This window comes from Peromyscus californicus, unplaced genomic scaffold (assembly GCF_007827085.1).
Source record: "Peromyscus californicus insignis strain IS unplaced genomic scaffold, ASM782708v3 Scaffold_21__1_contigs__length_65335640, whole genome shotgun sequence".
In the NCBI taxonomy this organism is placed as follows: domain Eukaryota; kingdom Metazoa; phylum Chordata; class Mammalia; order Rodentia; family Cricetidae; genus Peromyscus; species Peromyscus californicus.
The window spans coordinates 64,376,357-64,395,764 of NW_026294514.1; the positions used below are offsets into that span (position 1 = coordinate 64,376,357).

The 19,408-nt window shown below is 43.3% G+C and overlaps 1 protein-coding gene across 1 annotated transcript in view; it reads left to right on the forward strand.

The window, feature by feature from the left end:
• Positions 1-19,408, forward strand: part of Dner (delta/notch like EGF repeat containing) — a 320,292-nt gene that overhangs the window by 156,563 nt on the left and 144,321 nt on the right. The window contains exon 5 of the mRNA XM_052750585.1: positions 1,311-1,456. Coding sequence (XP_052606545.1) covers positions 1,311-1,456 — 146 coding nt within the window. The remainder of the gene's footprint in view (positions 1-1,310; positions 1,457-19,408) is intronic.

Below are 19,408 nucleotides of genomic sequence, written 5' to 3' on the forward strand. Positions count from 1 at the left end.
TGTGCCCTCTAAGTTCTATCTTAATTCTCTCATCTTAATTCTGCCTTGTCTAGGTTCTTCTCTTCTTGTTCTTACCCATCTAGTACTTCCCCATCTGGCTCTTCCTCATCTTCCATCTTGTCCTCAAGTTCTCTCTGGTCAAAATCCTCCTTATACCTCTGAGTTCTCCCCAAGTCTCTGAGGTACTCAGTTATAAACCCAAGCAATAGCAATCCTCCCCCTCCAGCCAGGTCACCAGGCTTGAATTCCTACAGGGTCATAAAAGCAGATAAGAGTTTTCCTTAGGCAGTGACCATCAGGCTTTCTTTTACAACCCCAAAAGGGAGTGGTTAAAGGAGGAGGTCAACTGAGAGCTAATCATCGTTAGTATATCAGAAAGGGAATTTATGTGCTCAGTCTACATTCCTTAGAGTGGCTAGGTAAGAAGTTAGGAGTCTATAATGTTAGTAGGGCTGTATAAGAAAGGAGGGTCTCGCCGGGCGGTGGTGGCGCACGCCTTTAATCCCAGCACTCGGGAGGCAGAGCCAGGCGGATCTCTGTGAGTTCGAGGCCAGCCTGGGCTACCAAGTGAGTTCCAGGAAAAGGCGCAAAGCTACACAGAGAAACCCTGTCTCGAAAAAAAAAAAAAAAAAAAAAAAAAAAAAGAAAGGAGGGTCTCACTTTAAATTGCACAAGAAATAAAGCTATCTGCCTGACCTAAGAGACAGGTGTTGTTTCCATAAGGGTGTTACCTTAGTTCAGGAGATCATTTGGTCTTGGATGCTGGATAGGTATTTTAGATAAATACACTGTTAGGAGTTCTTGGAACCACACATAGCGTACAAGAAAATCATTTTTGGAACCAGCTAATATATATACAAAAACTAAAATATCAACAAGACTTCTTAAGCCATGGCTTGACCTATAGTAGCTTTTGTGATAGTAGTTGAATTCCATTACATTTTCCTGCTTGCAGCAGGTAAAGACCAGGGTGTAAACTCAGAGGTTGAGTTCTAAGGTGAAGCACAGAGATGGGACTGGCAGACAAATGTCTCTCACAGGACAAGGGCAGGAGCAGAACAAAATGATGATGGACATGCCTGATGCTCCCTTTCTTTGTCCTTGGCAATTTCCCATGATGCTTGGAGGGATGTTGCATCTTAAGGACCTGAAGTCTGAATCAACAGAAGCTGTATGGCTTACTTTATTCCTCCATGTTATCGTGTTTATCTGATGTTCAGACTAAATTCAGCGTAGGCAAAATTCTAGTCTTGCAGAAAGTGTGTTGGAAGAGCTTGCTTTACATTTCTTGTTATCCTGTTTCCTTTTAGGTTTTGTGAATGATTCTGTTGCTAAGTCCATCGTGGCTTTGCGTTTAACTCTGGTGGTGAAGGCCAGCACCTGTGTGCCTGGGGACAGTCACTCGAATGACTTAGAGTGTTCAGGAAAAGGAAAATGTGCCACGAAGCCATCAGAGGTAAGGGACACATGGGAGCGTCTACATATTATTATAACTAAACAAATATGTATTTGTATATATGTGTAGGCAACATATAGATACATGAGTTTCCATGTGACTTTAAAGTCACTGGAGTAAGTTCTATGTAGAGATAGACCTTCTTGAGTTAGTACGAAGCTGAGGTTACTTCTGGTAGAAGAATCAAATGAAATGGAAGAAAGCAAAAGTCATCATGGTCATTTATTTCTCAGGATTTGAAACTGTGGCAATCCCTTCCTCAGGCTAGTTATGAAAGTGAAGGAACAGCAAGAGAAGGTGTGGAGAACAGGGTGACCCAGTAGATTTCATCTTTGAGGAGCCAGCATTATAAACACTATGGAGAACCCGAGCCCCGTTCCTCATTTTCTTTGGTAGCTGTGGTCACATGACACTAGGTCTCTTGTGAGTGGGGCAAAGGCCTGCAGATAGTTTTCTCTTCTGCCTTCTTTCCAGTATTGACAGGAATCAGCTATCAGACCAGCAAAGGGCCATGACAGTCACTGGGACCATCATCCCTGCGTCTCAGGCTCCCTTCAAACCTTTTTGGCAGATTGCCTCTAGACTCCAACTGAAGATCCCAGCAGGGGTGACAGTGTTATTAATCTGGGTGCCTGTTCCATTGGGGGTGCCCATTCCTCCCACTACTTCCTACTTCTGGCTCCAGCATATTCTTGTTTATTTTCTTCTCTCCATTTACATACATACTTCCACCAGAGTAATAGTTAAGCAAACATAGATTCTCCAAAAACCACAAGGCTATGACTTGTTTTAGACAGATTTTAAGGGATAAATAGGTAAATTTTTTGGATAATGTAAGTATATTTCATAACTGAAGTGTGAACTTTAATGAGTGAAGGGAATGGAGCTAGCTGACAAAAGGAAGAGGCTTTCAAATAATACTTGTCACATGGAAAATGTGCAGTTTCCCTGTTTTAGACATAATATTGCAATTGCTTAAATATGCTACTCTCTTGTAAGATGTTCCTGGAAGAGGCAGAGTGTGGTAAGGAACCCAAGTGAAAGTGGGAATGATAATTTCTGGTGAATCTTAGCAGACAGATGTGAGGATAAACCAATTCAAAGCTGTTATCCCTCCAGTAAAGGGAGAAAGAGGATGTGGGGTAACAGGAGGTGAGGCATGACCTACAAGCAGTACCTACAAAGCCAAGAGGGTCTTCCGTGTCTGCCCCTTCAGGGCAGTCTGTTCTCTTTCTGAAGGGAAACTTCTCTTATCAATGCATTTTATGGGGGGATCTGGAAGATACTGAATGTTCCCTCATGACATTGAGAGCTGGGCTGACAACTGTAGAGAAGATGAGGAAGTGATGCAGAACCTACTCAGTGAAGTAGAAGAGAAGAGTGAGAAGTGATGGAAAGTGTCATGGCTTCCACATAAACCTGCAGGGAAGATGTGCACAGCTCCCATCCTTACTGTCCCCACCAAATTGTTCTGAGGCATGATTAGTTCTGACAAAAAGCAGTGTCAATAAAAGAGAACTGTCTCAAAGGGGCACTGCCACTCTGGAAGTTTTATCTTATTTTTTTAAAATTAACCGACAAAGTAACAGATGTCCTTATGCCATTCTCATACATACCTCCTTTGTGGTTGACCTGCTCTTCCTGAAACCCCCTCTCCCATCTCCCCACTCCCTGCTTGCACCCTTCCACCTGCAGTATTCTCCTGTCACTTCCATATCACATGTGTTCTGTTACCTGTCCCTCTTCTTTCTCTTTCTCCCTCTCTTGGGCCCCCTTTCTGGTTTCCTGGCCTCTGACCACACTCACTGCCACATAAACTGTAACAATCAGAAGCTGGGATCCACATGTGAAAGGGAACAGGCTGGTTCTGTTTTCCTGAGTGTAAGCTACCTCACTTAATATAATATCTTCCAGCTCCATTCATTTTCTGAAATTTTCATTTTTCTTTACAGTTGAATGTTTCTGTCATGTGTGTATTTATCATATTTTTTATTATCCATTGGTTGATGGGTATCTAGGCTAATTCCATTTCCTGGCTATTGTGAATAGAGCAGCAGTGAACATGACTGAGCAAGTGTCTCTATAGTAGGATCTGGAGTCCTTTGTGTATATGCCCAGGAATGGAATAGATGGGTCAGTGACTGATGAAGTGGGAGGCTTCGTTCTGAGCTCTGTTTTCTAATGGCTGGCCCTTTAGGGAAATGTTTCACTAGAAGGTAGTCATCATGTTGCCATGACATGTTGTGGGTATGCACTGAGGATGTGGGACTCATGTGAGGAAACTCTAGCCAGGGCACTCTGCTTGTATTCAGATTCATTGAAAAGGCTGGAGAGGTGTTTAGCACCTGGCAGATAACTTGGAAAACCTTGCCAAACACGGGATAAAAAGACTCAAAAGCCTTGGTGCAGAGTCTGCACTCATCTTGGCAGATCTTCTCAGAGCAAGCACGTCTTCACTGGGGACGTGGGCTTCTCTGAAGACTTCCAGCAGTCATTCTCCTTCTCCAGCTGCTGTCATCCCCCAGTACCAGGTCAATGTGGAGTTCACTGCTATTGGCTTTGCATTTACCTTCAGAATGTTGTGATCAGTCACCACATCTGAGTCATTTTGCATGTGTATCTGTGTGTGCGTACATGTTCCTATATATTTGTGTGCATACACGTTCCTGTGTATCTGTGTGTGCATACATGTACCTGTGTATCTGTGTGTGTGTACATGTTCCTGTGTATCTGTGTGTGTACACGTTCCTGTGTATCTGTGTGTGCATACATGTTCATGTGTATCTCTGTGTGTGTACATGTTCCTGTGTATCTGTGTGCGTACACATTCCTGTGTATCTGTGTGTGCATACATGTTCCTGTGTATCTGTGTGTGTGTACACGTTCATGTGTATTTCTGTGTGTACACGTTCCTGTGTATCTGTGTGTGTACACATTCATGTGTATCTGTGTGTGCATACATGTTCATGTGTATCTGTGTGTGGGTACACGTTCCTGTGTATCTGTGTGCATACACGTTCATGTGTATCTGTGTGTGTGTACACGTTCATGTGTATCTCTGTGTGCGTACATTCCTGTGTATCTCTGTGTGTACACGTTCCTGTGTATCTCTGTGTGTGTACATGTTCCTGTGTATCTCTGTGTGTGTACATGTTCCTGTGTATCTCTCTGTGTGTACATGTTCCTGTGTATCTGTATGTGTGTACACGTTCATGTGTATCTGTGTGTGTGTACACGTTCATGTGTATCTGTGTCCCCAGGCCCTGAGCCAATGTTTACCATGTTTGTTTGAAACCTAACACCGCCTGGTGTGGTGTTCTCCAGGAAGGAAATGTCTCCTCTAGTCAGCTACTAGTTATGGCAAGGATGGGGATTAGGAAGGTGGCTTATCTTTTTTGTGCATACTTGAGATCTGTATCTTTTGTGGCCACTGTCTGGGCAGATACAGTGACTTAAGTAGCTGCAGCTTGTGTTTTCACAGGGTCATTGTGTTTCTTTTTATTGTTCCCTAAAGTCAGAAGTCACATAGTCCAGCTTTCTCTCCGTGCAAGAATCTACTTTATAGCACAAGAAAAATAGAACTGTATTTGGCGATTTTGTTTTATTGTTTCTAATCATTTTATGTTATTTTATTAGATCATCCATCAAGATACAAACAGTTCTGTTACTTTTACACCACTCTCACTGAGTAGTTGAGCTCATTTCCTTCCTGTCAGATGTATTTTGGTGAGGAGATATTTTCAATCTTAGGTCTTATGGAAGGAATTTTACTGCTGGCTACCAATTTCTCTTATTGAACTTTATTACCAAGGTTGTCCTGCTAACAGTGGTCACCGTTGGTGATTGGCCCCTTGATTATCTTTGTGTGTGTGTGTGTGTGTGTGTGTGTGTGTGTGTGTGTGTGTGTGTGTGTGTGTATGTGTATGCTTGCACATATGGATGCCAGAAGTCAACCTGGGTAACATTCCCCCAGTGCTGTCTGCTTTGTTTCTTGAGACAGTGTCTTTCTCTAGCCTGGACCTCACCAAATATGCTGGCCTAGGTGGCCTGATCCCCAGGGAGCTGCCTACTTCTCCTGGCCAATACTAGCATTATAAGTGCTTGCCACCACATCTGTGGTTTCTTTCTTTCTTTTTTTTAAAATGTGGACTCTTGGGATCGAACTCAGGTCCTCATTCTTGTAAGACCATCACTTTTATAACTGAGCTATCTCCCCAGTTCCCCTTGATTATCTTATAGGTGTTCTTTCAAGAAGGCAGCATGAGGCTTTTGAGTCTGCTTAGACCCAAATTACATGGTATAGACCTTGTCTTTGAATTGAAAGAGCTTTGTTAGAACTTTCTAACGATATGGAGCCAATAGGATGGCATAGGAATAAGTTTATGCCACTGTGAAATGTTGGCAAGTCCTAAATCTAGTAGCAGAAGCCTGAAAACTGGAGACTACAAAAATAATTGCAGTTGAATCCCAAGACTGTGTGTTGCTGCGGAAACAGGGCAAAGAAAGTCGGAAGATATCTGCAGGGATTCTCTCTGGCTTGGGGACATCAACCTTTCATTCCAGACAGGTCTTCTCCTGACTGATGAGGCTCACTCACAAGAGCAACTTCCTACTCAGGACCTACTGATTTCAATGTAAACCTCATTAACAAACACCCTTCCAGAACAAGATCCATAATAACAGATGACTAGATATATCGGCATGGTGGCCCAGCCACATTGATGTGTGAAATCGACCATCACAAGATTCTCGCTATACCATTGATTCTCTGTTGCCTCTTTCTAGGTAGTTAATTGCCTTGTTCACAAGTCTAAGGGTGTTTTAAAACATTCCATTGCCTAAGAACAGCCTGAAGCCATTGACAGAAGGTTGCCTTTCAGCCTGTCACTCAGACTCTCATGCTATAGTTAGGTGATGGAAGGGAAGGTAGACTGCAGGCAACAGTCCCATGAACAGAGTCCAGGAGTGTGTTCACCATCACCCCTTTCATGCTGATCCTCCATTGTGAGTATGTGCCATGTTTTCATTCAAGGATTGTCCCGTTAATTCCCACACGGAGTTAATAATGAACTCAAGATGGAAGTGACTGGCTAGAACAATGACTGTCCTATCATTTCCCACTTGTTGACTTTGTGTCCATCAAAGGTAAAGGGGTCAGGGCTCTGCTTTCAGAGAATCACTTAGAAGTTTCTCTAGCTCTTGCCTTAGGAATGAACCCGCTGTATTTCGGCTTTGAGGCTGGGATACCACAGCCACACACTGAGACTTTGCTTTGAGAGAGAACTCAGCTGGCATTGCTCTTGTGTCCTCAAGACCATGTCTTAGTTTGGTCTCCAGCTGTGGAACTGGAGTCCTGACCTTGCGGCACCTCCCTCTCTACTCTTAAAGCAGTCACAGGTTTGTGCTCTCTGGAATCCTGTCTGACACATGGCCAGACTGAGTTCCTCTACGTGGCCTTGATTTATCATCCTATATCATTGACCTGATATCCCTATTTTCTGTCCCACATAGCCTAGGTCGGTGACACTGCCCTTTTAGGACCCTGCTGGCCTTATGACTAATCCCTTTCCTTTCATGGAAGCTGGTGCTCTTTTGTTAGAGTTTCCAGGAAATCCCAGGTCCTGGGTTTGTTTATGTCAGAGTTCATTTGCAGAGAAATGACAGGGACTCACAGGTAGTGTTTCTAGCTTCTGCCTTCCTTCCCCAGCACCCCTCTGGCTCCTGCAGATCTCTGTGGTTTTGTTCTTGCTTATATTGATTTCTGTCTGAAAATTAACATACCTGCCTGCCCTCTGGATCCTGTTCTCCCAATTTCCCAACTAGAGTTAAAGTTCAGCTTCAAACATTTTTGTTCCCAGAAGTGTCACTGAGCAGTTTTTTCGAGTCTGGTTGTATTTTTCTTGTCTTTTGGGGGAACAGGGCTTTTGATTTGTGTTTGTGTTTTTACATGTCTGTCATGATTTGCACCTATCTCATGCCTGGGTTCTTGAGTGCCTGCTTTAGTTGCTAGGCTTCCCTAGGTTCTGGGGGACACAGATTGGGTCTGCAAAGACATGGTTTGGATGTTTAAAAGGAGTCAGAATACCTTGGGAGCAGCACGCTGGAAGAGTTACTGATGGAGTGGAGCACAGAGATGTACGCGTTCACAGAACTTTGCCCAGAGAAATGTCTGTGATAGGCTTGAGAGTATGGGGCGGGGACATCCCCACAGTCCGTGATGGTGGGCTCCCTCATGTTAGCACTCGACTCTGAATCGTTCTGCATCTAATACAACAAGTAGCATAGCCTTTTGCATGTGGGAGCTGCTGTAGGACCCTGAGCTGAACAAGGAAGAGAAATTTAAGATCGGAGATGTGATAGGGACCAGTTCTTCAAGCTTTGAGGTAGATTGTAAACTCAGTTTTACATTTGACAAAAATAGGGATGCCACAAACAAATGGTGAGTTTTGAAAATACGGAGTCAGAAGAAAATACTCTCTGCTTGAAGACTCACAGTTAGCAGGAGCTGGAAAGTTGTAGGCACCAGTGACAATTCAAACATTACAGCCCTTTCCCCACCATTTCAGAAAGAAACAGGTCAGAATGGTTTAACCTGTGACCTCTCTGATGCTGTCCTATTGGTTTGCAGCCATCACCAGAGGTGAGCCTCTCATTAGGTGGCAGTGGCATGTGCAGGAAGGGCAGACAGTTGTCATAGTTACTCACCATCAATGAACTAAGAGCTAACTCTTCCGCATTATTAGTGCAAGGCAGAGACCCTCATGGGACCTTGAGAAAAAGGCCACTCTGACCTGGCAGGGTTTCGAGAAAGCAATGGGTTGGAAGGGTAGATGAGGAACTCACAGAGAATCAAAGGAGTAGTAGCTGTTGCTTGAGTTTAGCATCGGAAGGCTAGCTGGCTGCCGATCACTGGAATGCAGAAGGACCTTCACACTTTGTTTAGTGGGCAATGGGGTCAGGTCCCCTAGGCTCTGCCAGAACTCTGGAGAAATCTCTCCTTCAAGTAGGCATCAGGACATAACAAAGAGGGTGCTAAGTAAAATAATGGATAATGGGAGACACATGCCTGATGAACCAGTTAATAGGTGATGTGTTAAAAAAAAAAAGAGGAGAGACTTGCTCTTATGTAAGATAGTGTTCTTGTAAAGAAGGAGGCCAAGTCTTTGTTTTTTTTGTTTTGTTTTGTTTTGTTTTTCCTACATAGAGTAAACAACTTAATAACAAGACTCATTAAAAACTTTGAGCCTGGACCAGGGAGATAGTTCAGAGAGTAAAGTAATTGCTGTGCAAGTCTTGAGGTCTTGAGTTCAAATCCCTAGTAGCCACAAAAGAAGCTGGTTGTGTTAGTGTGTACCTATAATTCAGTGCTGGTGAGGGAGAGACATAAGGATTCTTCAGCCTGCTGACCAGTCAGTCTCATTGAATTGATGAGCTCCAGGTTCAATGAGAGTCTCTGTCTCTGGCATACACACACACACACACACACACACACACACACACACACACACACACTAAAAATACCTTTTGAGCTAGAGGGTATATGCTTCGGAAGTGAGGCCAAGGTAAAATTACACATGCAAAACTGCCCAAACTAGTGTCAGATCCCTGAAAATTTAAAACAAATTCTAAGGAGAGGGTATCAAGTATATTTAAATAGCTTAAGACACCTTGCCTAGCCACACCCTCACAGGACTCAGCAGTGATAAAAGTTGGCCAAGGTGCTGGTGGTTCATTATTAGCAGATGAAAGGAGGTGAGATCTGAAATTTCACTTGTAGTGAGTACCCTGTGGACCTCAGAGAAGAAATATTTTTGTGAATAATAAAATATAAGTATTAGGAAACATATTAACCACAGGGATCATCAAAGTGAGTGTGGTCCAGCTGTCACTTTTTCTTTTTAATGGGCATGGCTAAGCTCGGCTAGGATTTCATCAACTTGTGTTTGAATTATCACTCTTGGTGCTAGTGTAACTAAAAAGTCATCTTTGCCTTTCATGTCCTAGAACAGAAGGATGACAGTATCACTGCCTGTGTCAAAATATGGCAACATACTTGAATCACTGATTCTGAATTATTTTGAGAGATGATTCTAAATGACATCTCAAAGGCCAAACGTCTCAGTGTGCTTTCTAAGGGGCATCAGTGTTTCGTGTAAGGTTGACTATCTCCTGGGGCTAAGAATTGCAGAGACATTGCGGAGGGCTGGTGTCATTCCAAACGTATTAGGGTGAAGATTATATTATTGGTTGGCATTTTGAGCGTCAGAGAATTTATAGTGGAGGTGTTTTTTAGAGGCCTCGCCACTTATTTTATTTTAAATAGCAAGAAAGCCAATATACAAGACAGATTGAAGTCCTTTGCTCAAGGCCTAAGAGCTAATTCATGGAGGAAGAGTGTGAAGAGAAATTCCTGGGCTTGTGGCCCAGAGTCCCCCCTGTTGGGCCACACAACCTGTCTGTTCCTCCTGCCACATGTCGCCCCCCTCTAAAATTTATTTATAGTTTATTTTATTTTGTTTTGTTTTTGAGATGGGTGCCTTGTAGCCCAGGCTGGCCTTGAACTCATTATGTAGCTGAGGATGATGATGAGTTCTTCCTTCACTCCCTCATGCCCAGCCTCCCACATCTTCCTTCAAGGCACTCAGCTGACAGCAGGCTCTATTGCGTTTTCAATGTCCTCATGTTATGATCACTGTTTATAAGGCAATCCAGGCCTAAGATGGAAATACATGTTGGGTCACTTGGCATTACCTTATACGTTTAGACATGACATTTCTCAAGCATTCACGTGCACATGAATCCTGTAAGGAGGACCTTGTCAAACTGTATGATCTGACCCTGGGGGTCTGGAGTTGAGCCTGAGGTGGTGTACAGAGGGAAAGAGCAGGACGTTGAAGGCATGCTGTCACAGCTTCTTGGAGGGGCCAAGGAGACTGGACTCTTCTCTTCTATGATTTTCTTTGGCATATATTATGCCAGGGACTCAACTCTCTGGACCTTGTCTAGAACGAAGTTTGAGAAAATAATGCTTTATGTATTGTGACACAGGCTTCACAAAGAGAAGAAACGCCTTTTTCAGAATTGTGTCAGGGAATAACTAGAGTTCACTAATTTAATTCCTACTCTTGTGTGTGTCCATTGTCCTGTTTTTTTTTTTTGTTTTGTTTTGTTTTTTTTGTTTTTTTTTTTGTGTGTGTGTGTGTGTGTGTGCATGCGCGTATGCGAGCTTGGATGCACATGTGAGCACGTGGAGGACAGAGGTTGACATCAGTCATTCTCTACCTTATTATTATTTAGAACAGAGCTTTTCACTGAACCTAGAGCTCCCCAGTGGCTAGACCGGCCATTGACATGCTGGCAAGCCCCAAGTACTTCCCATTTCTGCTTCTCTGTGCTGAGATTATGGGCGGTACCACTGCACTCAGATTAGAATTTGGGTCTCATGGTTGCATAGTGAGTGCTCGACCATCTCCCTAGCCCATAATTCAACACAAGAGCAAGAAACACAACACTAAAGGTCTGACTAGACTTTTTTGACTGAGAGATTTAAAAAAGCCTCCCCGGGAAGTCTGGCAGGAGTGCTTTCCCTGTTTCCGCCTCTCTGAAGTGCTGAATTTTCATTTTATATGTCAGTGAGCTGCTAGTCCTACAAGGAAGAGGTGGGTAACCAGCTGTGTACCTGGAGGGCATTCACAGGAGGGCATTGTGCCCTTGCTTAGGGACCCAAGAATTAGCCTAAGTGCTTGATCCTAGAGCTGAAATTAATTTGGTTGACCCCTTAGAGGGTTTATTTACCCTCCCCAACATCCAGTCCCTCAGCCAGTGTGATCTGATGCTTAGTCTGTTAGGAGATCACCCCATTCTTTCTGTGACCTTACCTTACAGTCTAAACCTCTTCCCAAGCTGTGTAGTGTTGGTGGCTCCCTAGTGACCATTTGCTTGTGTCTGTAGACACAGCTGTTAGGAGATGGAACAGCTGAGCTAATTTGAAATGGGACAGGGCCACCAGCAGGCTCCGGCATTGGCTTCTAATGTGTCCATATGGCAGGCATTGTTGCAGGCTATCTTCATTGCGCTGACAGTCACACACCACTTAACGGTGGGGATATGATCTGAGGAATGTATTGCTAGATGGTTGCAATATCACACAGTGGCTTATGTTAACAAAGCCAGCTTTATTTATTGATTGATTGCTTTTTCCTAAGGTAGGGTCTTGCTGTGTAGCCCTGGCCATTGTGAGCTTACTGTGTAGACCAGGCTGGCCTTGTACTTTAGAACAATCATCCTGCCTATGCCTTCTGAGTACTAGACCACAGGTGTATACTGGTACATGTTTGTATGTGTGTGAGAGAGAGACAGACACAGAGAGACAAAGACAGACAGACACACATACACACATACACACACACACACACACACACACACACACACACACACAGAGAGAGAGAGGGAGAGAGAGAGAGAGACTATGCTATGGCATACTTATGGAGGTCAGAGAACAACTTGTGGGAGTTGGTTCTCTCCTTTCACCATATAGGTCTCAGAAAGTTTTAAACTCAAGCAAATGCCTTTGTCCACTGAGCCATCTTATTGACCTGGAAGATGGCTTTAATATCAGTAGGTGACACAGTCTTATGGATCACAATGGTATATCCAGCCTATGTGACCAAAATGCCACAGTGGAAGTGGGGCATGTGGTATGCCCATAATTCTTATACTTGCGTGGAAGAGACAGGCAGATGGCCAGTTGGTGGTCAGCTTGAGCTAACTAGCAAAATCTTGTCTGAAAGAAAACAGAACTAAACAAGACAAAAAACAGACAATTGTTTACAAACAAAACACAACAAAACAAAACACAATGATTCCATTTATGACTGCAGGGGAGGGAGATCTACTGGCCTTGCTGAACAAATCGGGTGCCCTTGCAGGCCTTCCGTGGCCCTTTTTTGCACTTGACCCATTTCTGCCTGCTGAGTTACAGAGTCTCCTGCAAACGTCCTCTGGATGCCAAGTCAGTAGTTTGCTTTACAAAACTGTCTGGTGTCACCTAACTCAGCAGTTTTCAGGCTTTTATTTATTTATTTATCTTGGTCTTAGGCCTCCATTACATTCTTAATGAAGCAGCTTTTGGAGGCTAGTTCTGTCTACTGGTACCTACTGTAGAAATAGACTGAAGAAAAAGTTGTCAATCCATTACATTAATAAACTCATCACAAGTTCACATAAACAACACTTACTAAATGAAAAATAGCTATATTTCTCAAAACAATGATAAAAACATAGTTAGAGAGTGGCTTTTTTTTTTTCTCTTACAAAATTCTTCAAGGTCTAGATTCAAAGAAAGCAGCTGGAGTTTTACAGATTTACAGATTGCATTTCCATGCAATCTGTCACCATGTGGTGTTTTGGTTTCGGTCTGGGAAGAAAATCAGCCTCCCGCAGGCATTTAGTTGGAAAAGGGACAAAAGTTTTAATAGCCTTTTCAATAATTGTGGATATTCTTGAAAAATCTACAGAATTTGACAAGTGGCGAATTCTTAAAGGTTAATTGAATGTGGTTGGGATCTGAAACTCTATCAATACACTTTTGTTACATGACAATCTGCTGGTCTGTGTACAACTATTTTGCTTATGAATGGGGCCCATGGTATCTCCCATCAATCCTATGGAAAATATCATATCACTGAGTTATAACTGATCTTCCAAATGTTGATACACTCCGTGATACCATATCAAGAAAGTCACAACTGTGGTTGATATCGCCACCAGTCTCATCAGAAAAGCCTTTCAGTATTGGGAATCTGCCAGGGTGTTAGTGGAAGACAACAACTTCCCATAACTCTCTAATTTGTCCTTGAAAGCTTGGGTTTTTATCTCTGACAACAAAAACTCTCAGTCATTGTCCCCAGAGGGACAGGCTGGCTTTGCTCATTTGAGAGAAAATATCTGCACATAGGCAGGTTTGGGTAAATACAGTTGGTCTTTTTGTCATTATTTTAAGGAAAAGGGGAGTTGGGAGTGTTTGCTTGAGGCGACCTTCGGCCCGCCAAGGTATAAGGTGTGTTCCTCGTTTACTTGCGGTTCTAGCAGAACGTTAAGATGTGTGCTGCAGGGCTGAGAGATTTCAGTCTTGTAACCTTTACTCCCTCAAGGAGAACATTCTAGTAGACCTGACATTTCCCCTGCCATCCTGGATGATGGTGAAGCTCCCAAGACAACTGTGACAAACAGTTGCCACGAACAATGGGTGGTTTTTCTCACCATTATTTTGTATCTTTAGTACCAAGGCCAATATGAAAATGACTCATCTTAATATTTCTATTCTGTAGTTTTCACCTTCTGGATTCCTTGAAAGGGCCTTAGGAATGCCTCAGCTTGAGAGATTTCTGATGCTACATTTTGTGAATGTGTCCAGATTTTTTTTCTGAGTATTTTCTTTTCCTTTCTCCTCTTCTTCCTCTTTCTTCTCCTTTTCCTCCTCCTGTTCCTCCTTATCCTCCTCATCTCCCTCCTCTTCTTCCTTCTCCATTGTCTGCTCCTTGAATGCATGTATTTTTTTCTTTGGTTTGCTCCAGGTCAGTTTCTAAAAAAGCTCCTTAGATACTTTCTCCAGCTTTGTGTTCTTCTTGGGTCTTCCGTGCTCTATGCCCATCCTGGGGCAGTAGCTTGGACTCCTGGGCTGTCTTGTCTCCTGGATTAAATGTTCCCTGAAGCTCTGTTAAAGAGAGAAAATGAAAGCTAGCCAATTAAAATGATGGAACGCTTCAAAAGTGTTTAAAACCACTTTCCTGCTGAATGGACATTGCAGGCTTCATTCAGGGGGAAGTAAGTAAAGAGTAAGCCTCACCTGGAGTCTGGCGCTCTTCTCCTAGGACATACCTGAGAACTCCCTCTGGGTCAAGCTACAGGGAAGACAGGGATGGGGTAGGGAGGAAGTAGATCATAGAGGTGGATGGGGAGGGGATGGGGCACTGCTAACCTGTGTGGCCTGCTGTTTTAGTAAGTTTGGCTCTGAGGAGAGAGACAATGAGGCACGGAAGCCCAGGTGGAAAGAAGAGCATTTATTGTAGGGCACAGGGTGTGCTACAATGAAATCAGCCATAGGGAAGAGCAAAACAAAACATGGCCATAGCATATTAATGGACTACCACTGCCTCTGTCTAGTTTCAAAGACTTTTACCACCCCAAGATAAAGCCTCATGCCACTCAAGAACTCCCCGTTCTTCCATTCTCTACTTCTAGCAACCTCTGCCTCTGTCTCCATGGCTTTGTTATTCTGGAGGTTTTAAATGGAGTCATATTGAGTGGACCCTTTGTGTGTGACTTATTTCACTCAGTATTTCCTAGTTCATGCCTGTTTCAGAGTGGTTTAGTACTTCATTCCTTTAATATGAATATATATGACTAATGTTCCATTGCAGGGGGTCACAAGTTCTTTGTCCCTTATCCAAAATGCCAGCAGCTAAAAGTGGTTTGGATCTTTAGAATTTTGGGAGAGGAGACCCAAATCTAATTAGGAGATTCCTTCATGTTTCACATACACCTTGTCCACATATCTTAAAGGAGATTTCATTTAATATTTTGAATAGCACTGAATGTTTTGACTGCCACCTCTCCATGAAGCCAGGTGTAGGGTATTCCACCTGCACCGCCATGTCTGTACTCCACAAGATTTGGACTTTGGAGCTCTTTGGAGTTCAGATAGGGATGCTCACCATGGTTGGTTTATCCATTTATCACATATGGGTTTTACGTTGTCCCCCTCCTTGCTTCTGGTAAATAGTGCTGCTATGAAAGTTGAATGTCTGTCTGTTTCCCTGTTCTCCTGAGGAGAGGAATGATTCTACCTCATAGGTAATTATGTGTTTGCACTTTTAAAGCGTGGCCATATTGTTATATACAGTAACAAAACTACTTGACAATGCTACCCAAAGAGTATGGGTGTTCATTTTCTCCACATCCTCACCAGATTTGATTCTTCACATTGACTGTGTGGTGTGTGAGGTGGCATCTCACTGTGGGTTTTCTTTCTTTCTTTCTTTCTTTCTTTCTTTCTTTCTTTCTTTCTTTCTTTCTTTCTTTCCTTCCTTCCTTCCTTCCTTCCTTCCTTCCTTTCTTTCTTCCTTTCTTCTTTTTATCTTAGTGTTCTATTGTTGAGAAAAGACACCATGACCAAGGCAGTTCTTATAAAAACAAAGCATTTAGCTGACGGCTTGCTTATAGTTTTAGAGAGCTCGTCATTATCATCATGGTGGGGAGCATGGCAACATGCATAGTGCTGGATCCGTAGCTGAGAGCTTTCCTGATCCATCCACACAGAGAGGTGGATGGAGACACTGAACCCGTCCTGGACTTTCGAAACCTCCAAGCCCACTCCCCAGTGACACACCTCCTTCAACAAGGCCACACCTCCTAATCCTTCCAAATAATTCACCAGCCAACTGGGGACTAAGCATGTAAATATATGAGCCTGTGGAGACCCATTCTCATTCACACCACCACATCTTCTTTCCTCCCTCCCTCCCCCTCCCTTCCTCCTTTCCTTCCTTCCTTCCTTCCTTCCTTCCTTCCTTCCTTCCTTCCTACCTTCCTTTTGAGACAGGGTTTCACTATGTCATCCTGGCTGGTTTGGAACTTACTATGTAGATCAGGCTAGCCTCTAACTCATAGAGATCCACCTGACCCTGCCTCCTGAGTAAAGTGATGAAAGGCATGTGCTGCCATGTTCAGCACTCATTTCTCCCTAATAATGAATGATGTTGATCAATAACATGATTTATGTCTTTGGAAACACATTTTGAAATTCTGTATCCAAACTAAAACTGAGCTTACCTCTTTGTGTATGAGTCTGGACTGGGTGACAGACAGGATGACAAAAAGTGAAAGATGGCCCTTTGTTGAGTTTTGTGGGTTCAGCAACTCTTGGGATTCCAGATACTTTGTCTTTGGCTCATGGCAGATGGTTCAGCCTCCCTGGGCTATGTGCAATACTGGTCTAAGCTGGGTTAGAGCTGGGATTCCTGCTCGGTCTAGCTGCAGGTTATGCTTGATCTAAAAATCAAAGATTGGTTGTTTTTAGGGAATAAGTAATAGGACAGAGATAGAGAAGATGATAAAGTAATATTAATATTGCCTTGATGTTGAACTGGTCACCAACACCTCCATGGGAAAGAGTCAGGATGCAGCATCTCCAAACTCTGTCAGACAGTCAAGACCATCATATGGATTTCTGTCCAAGAACAATGCTGAGAGCCTGGCCCGAATCTGCTTGTCTGTTTCTTATTGGTCTTGGGATCATTCCATGCTAACGTCCTTTCACATAATGGGCACTTTGTGGCTACTAAGATCAATGTTTCAGGCGTTAGTCCCCTCCAAGTCACCACAGGGGATAGTTTCTAGTTTAATGGTTCTGAGTCAATAAGGGATGGATAAGCTGACTCCAGAGGGAGAGGAGTTGGCTCCTCCTGGAACTCAGCAGCTGCTCAGTGATGGATAGAGTCAGCAAGCTTACTCCAGGCCCTTCTGAGCTGTTGCCCCGAGTGCAATCCTTTCTGCTCCTGGCTGCTGTTGCTTTCCACACAGCCCCTGGGCAGAGAATCTGAGCGGGTCTCAAGCCTCAGGCTGAGGTGGTTATGTGAGCTTGACTGCAGAGAAAGGCTCAGAGGATTGTAGCTTGACAGCCTTCCGGGGGGCCAGAAGAGGGCTTGGCAAATGTGGAATATTCCAGAATTGTGGAGAATTTGAAGGTCATTAATTATATAGAACACGAGAATGACCATTTAAACATTTTTGTGGCAACAACTGTGATGTTTTGGCAGGAAATGGGAAAACTGGAGCAAAGAGAATAAATCCCTATAGCTGCTTATACAACATCATTTATATACTTCATAAATTAATTGTATATGTGTATTCAGCTGTGTATCTACAAAAAAAAAAATACAAAGAAGTTTGTTTTTTTCTCCATAATCAATCCCTACAGTATACTGCAGTATTTTCCTGACTTCTGTAGAATGTTTTTTATTTCTTTCCTCTTAATCTTTTTCATTTCCTTATAAGCTTTTGTGTGTGTGTGTGTGTGTGTGTGTGTGTGTGTGTGTGTGTAGACTAGAAGTCAATGTTGATGTCTTCCTTGATCACTTTCCACTTATTTTTTGAGACAGTCTCACTGAGCTTGGAGTTTGCTGATTGGGAAGACAGCTGGCTAGCCATCCCTAGGAATCCTTCTGTTTCCACTTGCCCAGTGTTGGAATTACAGGCATGCACCCAGCTGTTTATGTGGGCACTGGGGAGCAAACTCAGGCCTTCATTTTTTCACAGCAAGTACCCAACCCACTGAGCATCCTCACCAGTCTCTCCCCACAGGGTTCCTTCACTATGTTTTGGTTTAACCTTTCCTTCTGTACTTCTCGGGTCCCACTTTCATTTCGTGTATCTGTAAGCACTGGAAAGTAAAGTGTAGAGGAGTAGTGAGTAGCATGGAGTCGAATGTAATTATGAAAAACAGGTAAATAAAGCATCAATGGGCAAAAGCATTGTATTCAGTAGAAAATAACACATTAAAGGGTTGAGCCAGATGTCAGTCATGAAGGCACAGGTGACAGCAAACAGGCTTCTGAGGAGGCAGTGGCTGGGGCTTAGCCAGGGACACTGAGAGTTTGTCGTGGACTCTAGTCACTTTCCAGCCAGAGCTTGTCCCTCTGCTAGGATTTCTCCTGCATGCTAGAGTTTGGGGATTAAAGGGGGAGGGCAGAGAAATTGTACTATCTAAAATCAGAAGCAGCAGCCGGTCTGACTTTCGCCTGAAGGGATTTTTCAAGTTGCTAAAATAAGTGAAAAATGTGAGAAGTTGGGGCTTCCATATTTAGATCAGTATGACACTATCCCTCCATCTTCTATCCAGAATAATTCCATCTGCAAATTAATAAAATACACTCCATTGCATCCAGCTTGATTGATAGAGTCACGGGATGCTCACCAGACACCAGTTCCACAGCTGTGCCCTACAGGAAGGGTCTGTGATGCTCACATTGACTTCATCCAGATGTTTGGGTGGGAAGGTTGATGCTCTGGTTGTATTGTCCTGGCAGGAGTGGAGGTAGTTTAGAGAAGGAAACCACACTCTGCTTTCTAGCTATTGGATTACTGAATAGTGGACCCTCCCCCACCCCAAATTAAACCTTCCCCAGGAATCTCAGGCCGGGGAAGGGAAAGACCAAAGATCAGGTTCCAGCCCATGGAAGAACTTGTCTCCTCCAAAGGTAGTTCACAAGGTTCTGACAACTTAATGGCCCAGATCAGCTTGTCCTGTAGTAGGAATCAATGATGGGTGGGACCACACTGTGACCAGGACTGCTTAGTTATGCCTACCCTCTCCTGCCCTCTAGTTAATTCTAAACTTCATGCCAGGACTTGGAAGATGGGATTGAAGGGGTTGTCCAGTGACCTCCTTATTTGTTCCTCTTCCTAAAGTGACCATACTTAATAAATCTTTTATTCTCCTTCCCACGGTTGTCTCCTTAATTGGCATAGTAAGGATAAATGATGGAGCCTATCCTGTCAGGGCTACAAGAGTCCAGACCTTTATACTAAAAATTCTGATAATGTAGGATTTTTATTTAGACTGGAATCTAAACTTTAAAATGTTCATTGTGTTTCCAAGGATCCTGCCATGTTTAGCTTTGTTTTGAACAGGAAGACGCATCTGGAGGCCTCAATTTTGTTGTCTAATTATAGTGAGAAGCAAAGGAGACAGCAAGTACCTAGGTGTTTTTTTATTTTTTTTTATTTTGAGATAGGGTGTTAGGTGGTGCAGGTTGGCCTTGAACTCTGAATCTTCCTGCTCTACTACTCATATAGGCATGCATCATCATGTCCAACTAATACCTAACTTTTAAGGCGTTGGCTTAGGTGGTACTGGCTTCCATATTGGTTCATAGACAAGTTTGAATCTTT